Here is a 10,857-nt window from a genome sequence, read left to right as displayed (position 1 = left end):
ACTCTCCTCCTCCGCCCCCAAGCGCTGCCCGGAAGCGGAAGTAGCGCGGTGAGTAACGGCCCCACCGGCTCCCTCAGAATTCGCGCCTCAGAATGCAGCGGGAGGGACAGAGGGTAACATGGGGACTGGCAATGAAAAACCGGCATCAGGGGGAAAATGAGGGAGGGGAACAATCTGCGCGTGCGCAGTGGGTCAGTGACTTCGGTCCTGATCCCGAGCTAAGCACGCCAGCGTTCCATTCCTCCCACCCCCGCAAGCCCGCGCGGGCCAACTCCCGTCTGCGCCTGCGCATAGAGTGAGGGCAGCCGTCTCAGCCACGGCTAATACGCATGCTCCAAGAAGGGGGCGTATGCGCCGCGCGTCCTAAGGCGCGAACTTTGAGACCAGCTGCTGGGGCCGCAGCAGCCCGGTGCGTGCGGGGCGGGGGCTGCTCGGGGCTGAACTGCCCGTACCGGTGCGGGGGGGATCGGAAGTGACGGGGGAGGGACCCATCCGCGGTGTTTGCAAACGGGCCCGGGGGGCGGGGATTTCCCGGGGCCATCCTAGGGCTGGGGTCTGGTGGGCACCACGTGCCCAGGGACTGGCCGGGGCGGCGGTTCGCTGCCGGGAGCTCACCTGCGCGCGGGGCGGGACGCGGGGAAACGTTTTAGCTGCAGCCCCTGGAAACCCGCCGTGGCCTGGCCTGGCTCTAGGGCCTGGAGAATCCCTGTTCTGCGTCTGCTCCAAGCGGCCTGGCTCCCGCTGTCAGGCAGGAGCTGGGAACCTGGGGTCGGACATGGCCCCACCCTGCCTGGAACAGGCACCTGAAGCTCAGGGAAAACTCCAGTACTGGGGAGCCTGCCCTGGCTTTCTAAATTCCCCCTCCCCCTCACTGTCTGCACCACACAAAATCTACTAGGTTGGACCACCCTGGTGTGTGGTGAATGTGGAGAGTCAGGGGCCACATCAGTGAGGTTTTTTGGGTTTTGTTCAGTTTTGCTTCTCACTTGAATGCCCCTGCCCGCAAAAGGTCCCCCCACCCAGTTTGTTTTTTTTACAGGGGAGGCAAAGTCTGTGCAGGGGCCAAACTGACTGCAGGGCCAAGAGAGAAGCCAAAGGGTAAAATTGAGGCAGGCAGCAGGGTTAAGAATAGGATCCGGGCCCTGCCAGAAATACATCCCCGAGGGTGAGGAGCATTTACAGTGTTTGTAAAAATACAGGCGAGGGGACAGCACCCACTTCCCAGCTCTGTGTGGGTGGCCAGTGCCTGGAGAAGATGCCCCTTTCCTACTTGAGAGGTGGACACTGCCCCAAGGGGGTTAGATTCAGCAGCTGGAGGTTGCCTGTGAGAGCTATTGTTTTGCCTCCTGCCTAGCACTCTAGTTAGCGAGCAGATGTCCCAGGCATGGGCAGCGAGTTGTATGGGCTCGTGGTGCCCATACTCCACCAACATTTGGAGCTGGGGCAGCCCCCGGCCCCACCGTGCATCCGCCCATCCCGGCCACAGAGCGTCTCTCCCCGGCCCTGCCATGCACAACCTTCATTGAACTCCCCCTTGCTGCTTGCTGCTGCCATGCGTGGCATGCTCAAACAAGTGGGTGGGGAGATGTCCGTAAAGTCACGGCCCAGCACTTTACAACTGCAGGGTGCTGTGTTGCACTGTACCATGCAGCTAATTTGCGGATTCAGAGTCCGGGGATGGAATGAAGACTCCAGCCCCGCAAAGTGGAAGGCAGAAGGTAGGGGAGGGTTAGGGTTAGAGTTAGGGGAAGGGCTGAGAGAGGAAGGGGTTTGTGTGGAGGGGGAGGGGGAAAAAAGGGGAAGACACCAAAGGGACAGGGTAGAGGAGAGACAAATGCCAGGGGGCCAAGTGCAGACAATGAGGAAAAGGACAGGAGGGGAGGTGTCAGTGGGAGGGGGACAGGGTGATGCTGGGAGAGGAGAGGGTAAGGGCATTGGGGGATAGAGGAAGAGGTGCTGAGAGAAGGCTTAAAAGAAGGGGTGGGCATGAGGAAGGGTGTGATGGAGCAAGTCATGTGTGAGGGCAGAGGGTGGTGAGTGGGTGGGTGGGCATCAGGGGAAAAAGGGGGCAGGGGTAGTGAGGGAAGGGGGAGGCACCAGGAGGGTGCAGGAGTAAGAGAAGGTCCAGGTACCAGGGGATTCTGGAGGTGAAGCAGAAGGGCAGACACCTGGGGCTCGTCTACACTGGCCCCTTTTCTGAAAGGGGCATGTTAATTTCACAGGTCCTAATAGGGAAATCCGCGGGGGATTTAAATATCCCCCGCGGCATTTAAATAAAAATGTCTGCCGCTTTTTTCCGGCTTTTAGAAAAGCCGGAAAAGAGCGTCTACACTGGCCCCGATCCTCCGGAAAAAAAAGCCCTTTTCCGGAGGATCTTATTCCTACTTCAAAGTAAAAATAAATACTTTGAAGTAGGAATAAGATCCTCCGGAAAAGGGCTTTTTTTTCCGGAGGATCGGGGCCAGTGTAGACGCTCTTTTCCGGCTTTTCTAAAAGCCGGAAAAAAGCGGCGGACATTTTTATTTAAATGCCGAGGGGGATATTTAAATCCCCCGCGGATTTCCCTATTACGACCTGTGAAATTAACATGCCCCTTTCGGAAAAGGGGCCAGTGTAGACGTAGCCCTGCAGGGGAAGGACCAGCACCAGAGAAGAGAGGCAGGGCAGGTTTGTAGAGGGAGGTGTTAGAAGAGGGGATGAGGAGGAGTAGCTCACATGATCAGAGTGGGGCTACTGGAGGAATGGGCACAAGGGATATAGAAGGGCAGGTTGCAGGAGTGCTGAGGGCAGTGAGAAGAGCAGGAGTCAGGACAGCAGAGGAGGGTGAGGAGTTGGCGGCAGCAGGCACTGGGGGAGCTGATGGAACAAGGGGAGGAGACATGGCAGCAGAGAGAAAAGGTAAAGGTTTAAAAATATTTTGTAATATCTTGGGTGCCACAGTGGCACATCCAAACAAGCCACATGAACTAAGCACTGATACACAACACAAAATATATTTTGCTCATGGGCGGAAACTCTTAGGCTATGTCTACACTTGCAGTTTCTTGAACAAGAACATCTTGCGTAAGAGTTCTTGCACAAGAACACGTCCACACTGCCATGTGCAAGCTGTACTTTTGCACGAGAGCATCTATGGCAGTGTGTATGCTCAAGAAAGCTCCGATGGCCATTTTAGCCATAAGGGTTTCTTGTGCAAGAAATCCCTGTCGAGCATCCACACTTCCCTCTTGCGCAAGAGAGCTTACACCTGTTAGAAAAGAGCATAGCTCTTGCACAAGATGCCCTCTCTTACCACGCCGTACTGTAAATTTCCTTGTGCAAGAGCAGGCAGGCAGTGTGGATACTCTGTGGGTTCTTGCATAAGAACGACTACTTGCGTAAAAAGTTGTGAGTCTAGACGTAGCCTTAGAGGGAACACTTCCCCAGCCTCTCTGCCCCCAAATTAATGTTACACAGATTGGGTTAATGCAACTGCAGGATAGTTGCATGAGGGGGGTATGGTGGGGGCCAAACTAATCCCTGTTGGTAGGAGGATGGTGGGAAAAGCCCTTCGAGAGGGGTAACATGACACCTTTTACTTCTGGTCATTTGTCCATCTTGCCCTGAGCATGTTTTCTCCAGAGGTGTGGCTAATGGGGGTCAGGGGGCGTGGCTAATGGGGCACCACCAAAAATTATACAAACCTGCTGCCCATGCGAGATTAAAGGCCTGCTGCAGGGTTGTGGCTTGTTCTTAAAAATGGATAAATTGTCCCATATTTTCTGTCTCTCTCCCCATCAGAGTTGGTGAGTTCTTCTGCTGCCAGATCCCTGCTCACCCACAAATAGGGAACAGGGGTCCAGGGGCTGCCCCAGGGAGTGTCCTTCTTCTGCCAAACTGGGCTCAGAGGAGAGCAACAACTTCTGTTCAGCTATGTCTACATTCACGGCTTCTTGCATGAGAAATATGCAAATGAGCCAAAGTGTGGAATATCATGGAGCCTCATTTGCATACCTAATGAGCCGCCATTTTTTTCAGAAGAGGCTCTTGCGCCAGAAGGAGCAATTTACACTGCCTCTTCTTGCGCAAGAAAAACCCTCTTGCACAATGCTATTATTTCTGAAAATAATCAGCATAGTGGCATTGCACAAGAGGGTTTTTCTTGCGCAAGAAGGGGCAGTGTAGACATAGCCTTCTAGAGTTGTAATAGTCTAGTCAGTTAACCAATTAAGCAAAAACTTATAGGTTAATGGTATAGATAGCATGCTCCTCCCCCACCTACCCACACACTTGCCAGTACATTTTTAGCAGGCTTGAAGAGGATCTGAGAACTATCCCCACTGTGCCTCTGCATTTAAAGTGTGTTAGGAAACAGGGACGAGAGCTCAGGGGCTGCTGTCACTCCATGCTACTTTATCAGAGGTAGCATCCCAGGGCATCAGGCAGCTGGTCCATGGGGAGAGCTGCTTTTTCAACTAGTCCCCTCTCAGATCAGGTCTCGCTTTGCACTGTGTACTACTACCTCTGATATATAAGAGTGGCAGGAGTGTAGAGTGGCAGGGGGCTCGTCAGGAATCAAGCTGGAACACACTGGCTGCCATCCGCACCTCTACGGGCTATAGAATAGTGGAGTGACTCATAAGAATTTTTGAGGTTACTCAACTGTTCAATTAACTGATATTTAACATCCCTAGTCAGCTCTGCCAGAAACCTAATCATGTGAGAGAGGTGTGTGTATGTGTGTGTGTGGGGGGTGTTCCCTCGCCCTTTTGAATCCTAAAGCCTTAAAGATAAGAAGGCTCTAGCTACAGTCATTATGCTTAACGAGAGATTTGACGTTAATTTGAACCATTGTGTTGCTCAGTTCTGATGAATTGGTGCTGAGCTCACTTGAATAGAGTCATTTTACCAGTGGTCCAGTATCCAATATAGGGAAATGCGGTCACCCTCAGCCTCACATCGCCTCACATCGCCGGCCACTTGGGTAGATTTTGCTTCCTGAATGTTCACTACAGGCCATGGTTTAAATGTGAAAGCTCCAAGATACTTTAGAACCGTGGTCCCCAACCCGGTGCCCGCGGGCGCCATGGCGCCCGCCGGGCTCTTTACATGCGCCCGCGGAGCAATCTGGGCTGGCAGGTCCCGGCCCCGGGGGTGCCGCGCGTGCCCTTGCTGGCTCCGGCCTTGGCCCCGCCCCCGGGGGCACCGCGCGTGCCCCGGCCCCGCGGCACTTACGGGGGGGGAGGGCGCCTCGGCCCCGCGGCGCTTACGGGGGGGGAGGGCGCGCTGGCCCCGGGCACGCGGCGCTTACGGGGGGGGAGGGCGCGCCGGCCCCGGGCACGTGGCTATGGGGAGGGCCCCGCCCCCGGCCGCGTGGCTATGGGGGGGGCCCCGCGCCCGGCCATGCGGCTGGGGGGGGCCGCCCCCGGGCGGGCAAGTGTCCCTGGCACCCGGCGGGCGAACGGCCACGCCCGCTGGCGCCCGCCAACCTGAAAAGGTTGGGTACCACTGCTTTAGAAAATGATTTTGTACTTGCAAACTTATCAAGATCTGTATTTCTGAAAGTAATTCCCCATCCTGCAGCCACTGAAGTACCCACCTTACTTTTCTCTTACTTCATTGTATATACAAATATTTTGCATTTTACTCGTATATTTGTAGTTCTCATCCCATTTTTTGGTGCCAGAGTCCCTGTGTGCTACATCTGTTGTTACAATACATTCCAATGAGGCTCTTCTCCTGACAGGCTGCAGAACACCCATGTCTTCCCCCAGCTCAGCCCCTACCCTGCAGAGCCAGGAACAGGAGATGGCTGTGGCAGAGCTGGTGAGCTTCGAGGAGGTGGCTGTGTATTTCTCTGAGGAGGAATGGGCTCTGCTGGATCCGGGCCAGAGAACCCTCTACTGGGATGTGATGCAGGAGAATTACGAGGCTGTGAGCTGGCTGGGTAAGGATTCCTGTCCCTTTGGGTATGAGAATCTGGGTGAGTTCTGGAGCAACTGGGTTGGGTTTTGTTTAGGGTTCCTCATTGCTCCTGCCTCCCACTGTCAGGAGTATCTGCCCCAATAATCCTGGCTTCTGTGTGAGAGACTGTCTCCTCCATACCCGCTTCCAGGAGAAGCAGTTTCAGGGACATAACAGTGTTGCTGCTCTTCCCACAACCAAAGTCTCCATGTGCTTTTCACCATCTTGCCAATGTTGTGCCTTGGCCGGAGGTGCGAGTGGAAGGACTCAGACAGGAATGGCAGGTACCAGAGTTGTGGGTCTGGCTCTGGCTGCTATTAGTGCCTGCAGGGTCCCCTTGTGGCAGCAGGCTGAGCCTGTGGAAGGAGGGTGCGGCGCCCTTCCCTGTCTGTGGCTAATCTCTGATATGCTGGTTTTTTTCCAGTGGGAGGGGCTGGGTGCTGGAGCTGAGGGATGATGGAGGAGGGGCAGTTCACGCTCTGAGAGTGTTTTCTCAGGGGTAATAGAGAAACGGGGGCAGAGCTCTCCTTGCATTTCAGGCACAGGCTGGGTTTCCTTTTTAAAGTTCAGCTTCATTCTCTCTGGGACTAACTTGCCTCTGTGTTCAGTGGAGATAAATCACGTCATCTGTCTTGTCTTTTTAGAGTGAAATATCTTCGGGTAGGGACTTTTTCTTCCTCTTTGATTGTCTGGCTTCATGCTTAGGAGACCTGTATACAGTTCTCTGCTCGTCACAGACTTCCTGTATGACCTTGATCAAGTCACTTAGACTCTCTCAGTGTGGTCATCTCCGTCTGCAATAGTTATTATAGACTGTGTTTCTCAGAGCTGGGAAAGATAGCTACACTAAAGAGGGGTGATTCTTAGCCCCATATGAGCACCCCAATAGCACAGTGCGGTTCTTATTTACACCAGAGTTCTCGGGTGCTGCTGTGATTGATAATTTTGCTTCCCATAGCAAATGTAGTGCCATATGAATTGCTGCTAGCACCACAGAGAGTCATTACAGCTGTTCAGGGCACCCCTTTCTGGAGCTCTGATGCCAGCGGCACTGGCAGAGCATGCGGCTTGCCCATGCAGCACTCCACAGGGTTGTCACTAAGAAAGACCCAGGTTCCATTCGGAGTCTAAGGTGCTCAGCCAGGTTTATTGTGAAAGGAGCAGGGTGCTAGTGTCCCAGCTCCTCAGGCATAGGTACAATGAGACTTGTCCTAACCCAATAACAGTACCAGCTCAGTCAGAATGCTGCCCCTCAGCCAGCATCAACATGCCCCTCCTCTGACTTCTCTTCTCATACACTGACACAAACAAAATGCATGCTGCATTCCGTGTGTTCTACCCCCTTAGCCTCCTGCCTGTTTGTTTGAACAAAACATCCATATCCATTATCCCCTCATCCCGCTCTTGTGCACAAGGGTCAGTGTCTTTCTGAGCCATCTCTTAGGACTGTGTGTTTGCAACTACTGCGGAGATCTGTGTGTTGATTGGCCTCCTCCTGCTCAGGAATGTGCTTGCCTGGTTTGTTAGTACCCACTGCTCCAACATTCTGCAAAGCCCAGCCTGTTCTAGTTCAAAAACAATGGACATAAACAAGATAGTCATAGTCATCACATCAGAACATTCCCATTGACATGGCAGACAGCACACTTCACACAAGCTTTCTTGCAGTTGTGTAACAGCAGTATCACAATGATCTCCATGGTCATGTCACAGGTGGATCTTCCAAAAACTAAATGAAATTCCGAGAAGGGATGGGGCCAAAGCTGAGGTGTAAAGGTGATAGATTCTGTGCAACCCTAGAGGAGCACCAAATCAAAGGCCAGGGTCCCCAGAAGAGCCACACTAGGAAACCACAGAAAGGCTGCTGCTGGCAGAGTAGAACTGAGGCTGCAGAGAGGGAGCTGAGCAACAGCCACAAGCACCAGAAAAGCAGCATGGCCCAGCTCTGCCCCAGCTTGCCCCAAGAGAAGCCCAGCACTACCCTGGGCAGCCGCGGGAATGGCAACTGTTGTGGGCAGCTGGCAGAGCCCACCCAGACACAGGCAATTGGGATCAAGAGTCAGGAGCACAGCCAGGACCTGAAGCAACTAGCCAAGGATTCACTTAGATGCTCAGGCAAGTTCGTCTGCCTCCTTCTGGCCCAAGTAGAACATCTGAGCCAAAGATCGGGGAAGCCCAGCCCACCAGCCAGGAATTTTGTGGGCAGAGCCTTAGGGAGTAGAGATCTGCTCAGTCCCTCATCTCCAAGTCTTAGTGACCTGCCGTGTAGCAGCTGCAGTCTGAACCCTGCTTAGGGACCTTGGTTATCAAACTAGCCTTACTAGAGCACCCCTTCTGAGCAGTGTGTTCCTGTCCAGCCCTGGGATGCCAGGGGGATGGAACGGGCTGTGAGGGAGACTGAGTTGTACCCTAGAGAGTGCAGCAGAGTGCTCAGCTCTTCTGGGGAATGCGCTGGGCCATTCCCGTGATTGTGGTGGGGGGAGATGCACCTTTACTGCTGGTGCGTGTGTCCTGGGATCTTGTACCAGCCAGAGCCCCGTCTCTGCAAGGTGGGGAAAGGAGCCTCTGGGTGGGTGACTTGGATCCTGGCTCTGGAAGCAGTAATGTCACAGACTTTAATGAACAAGATCAGCATTTGCTTCATTGCTCTCCAAACAGGATTTCCAGTCTCAAAAGATCATGTGATCTCCTGGGTGGAGCAAGAGGAGGAGTTGCAGGTCCCAGATTCCCAGAGCTGGGAGGAAGGGGAGATCAACAGTGGCACCCACACATGTGACCAATCAGTTAAAACTCACTCAGAAACCAGTTTATAGCAGGTGTAACTTGTGTGTTTTCATGAAGTCTGTCTGACTCTTCAGCCTGTCTTCAACTCCAGTCAGAGCATGGTGGGTGGGGAAAGGCTGGGTTCTCTTCTCTATGGAAGGGTTGTGAAGGAGGAGAATTAACTCAGCTCATGATAATTCAACCATTATTTGAGTTTCTGGCCCTTTTCTATTCTTCTTTCAGAGTTTTCTTTCAGCTCATCATAGACAATAGCTCTTGTCTGGATTATTTCTCTATTCCAACAGGTGATGGGATGCTGACTGAGAACCACGAGAAGAGTCTTCAGCAGGAAGAACCAGAGCAAGTGGCTCCATATGGGATGTCACTGGGAAGACCTGAAGGGCATGTTTCCCAGATATGTGAGCAGGGAGAGACCTGTGAGAGTCAGCATAGCCCAGAAAGGCAGCACGGAAACCATCCAATAGAGGGACAGGGTAAATCCAGTCACAGAAGCAGAGAGGAGAAAAGAAACACAGAAACTGTTCAACAGAAAATCCCCCATCAACAGACACCCTGCACTTGTAGTGACTGTGAAACTCTTATTGAACATAAAAGAGCTCACACAGGAGAGAAGCTCTTCAAGTGCTCTGACTCTGGGAAAAGCTTCAGTCAGCACTTGCACTGTGTGAGCCATCAGATAATACCTACAAAAGAAATACTCCATAACTGCTCTGACTGTGGGAAAAGCTTCAGTAGAAGAGCACACCTTGTTAGACATAGGAGAACCCACACAGGAGAGAAACCTTTCAATTGCTCTGACTGCGGGAAAAGCTTTATTGGGAGCTCAGTCCTTGTTCTCCATAGGAGAACCCATACAGGGGAGAAACCATTCAACTGCTCTGACTGTGGGAAAAGCTTCCGTCAGAATTCACACCTTGTTAAACACAGGAGGACCCACACAGGAGAGAAACCTTTCAAATGCTCTGACTGTGGGAAAATCTTCAGTGGCAGCTCAGACCTTGTTATCCATAGGAGAAGACACACAGGAGAGAAACCTTTCAATTGCTCTGACTGTGGGAAAAGCTTCAGTACGAGTTCAAACCTTGTTACCCATAGGAGGACCCACACAGGGGAGAAACCTTTCAATTGCCCTGACTGCGGGAAAAGCTACAGCTGCAAGTCAAACTTTGTTACCCATAGGAGGACCCACACAGGGGAGAAACCCTTTAGCTGCTCTGACTGTGGGAAAAGCTTCAGTACGAGTTCAGAGCTTGTTACCCATCGGAGGACCCACACAGGGGAGAAACCTTTCAATTGCTCTGACTGTGGGAAAAGCTACAGCTACAAGTCAAACCTTGTTATCCATTGGAGAACCCACACAGGGGAGAGACCCTTCAACTGCTCTGACTGTGGGAAAAGCTTCAGGAAGAGCTCAGACCTTGTTACCCATAAGAGGAGACACACAGGACAGAAACCTTTCAATTGCTTTGACTGTGGGAAAAGCTTCAGTCAGAAGTCACACCTTGTTAAACATAGGAGAACCCACACATGAGAGAGACCCTTCACTTTACCTGCTCTGACTGCAGGATAAGCTTCAGTTGGTGCTCCTGCTTTACTAACCATTAGATAATACAGAGAGTCACCTCATAACAGGTCTGACTGCAGAAAAGGCTTCAAAAACAGGTCAGATTTTGTTAAACGTAAGACAGTCCACAGAGGAGAGAAATTATTCAGCTTCTCTGATGGTGGGAAAAGCTTCAGTCAGAGCTCAAATCTTGTTAGCCATTGGAGAACCCACAGAGGTGAGAAACCTATAACCTGAGTTCCCTTTAAGCCAGTGGTCTCCAAACTTTTTACACCCAAGATACCTTTTTAAATGACAGACCAAGCCAAAATCTACTGCCCTGCCCCTTTCTTGAATCCCTGCCCCTTTCTATTCTCCTTCTCTCCATCACTTGCTATCCCCAGTCCGTATACTGCTGCTTCCCCCCCCCCCCCCCCCCCCCCGGCCAATTCTTCAATAGGAAGAGGTTTTTCCAACATTTGGCCTGTCTGGACTGGACCAAATGTCAGAAAAACCCCTTATTTTGGAAGCCCCCTTATTCCTTGTGGAAAGAGGAATATAGGGGTGACCAAAAGAGCATGTTTGCT

At 52.4% G+C, this 10,857-nt stretch overlaps 1 protein-coding gene across 1 annotated transcript; it reads left to right on the top strand.

Moving 5' to 3' along the window:
- The first annotated feature begins 23 nt into the window (after positions 1-23).
- Positions 24-10,701, top strand: LOC142821570 (uncharacterized). Its single transcript, XM_075912914.1, has 3 exons — positions 24-409; positions 5,726-5,926; positions 9,012-10,701. The coding sequence occupies exons 2-3, from the start codon at positions 5,740-5,742 to the stop codon at positions 10,256-10,258; spliced, it is 1,434 nt and encodes a 477-aa protein (XP_075769029.1). The 5' UTR covers positions 24-409; positions 5,726-5,739; the 3' UTR covers positions 10,259-10,701.
- Positions 10,702-10,857: the final 156 nt, after the last annotated feature.

Source organism: Pelodiscus sinensis, chromosome 31 (assembly GCF_049634645.1).
Source record: "Pelodiscus sinensis isolate JC-2024 chromosome 31, ASM4963464v1, whole genome shotgun sequence".
Lineage (NCBI taxonomy): Eukaryota > Metazoa > Chordata > Testudines > Trionychidae > Pelodiscus > Pelodiscus sinensis.
The sequence above is the reverse complement of the archived record's forward strand: the minus strand, read 5'-3'. Positions and strand labels throughout refer to the sequence as shown.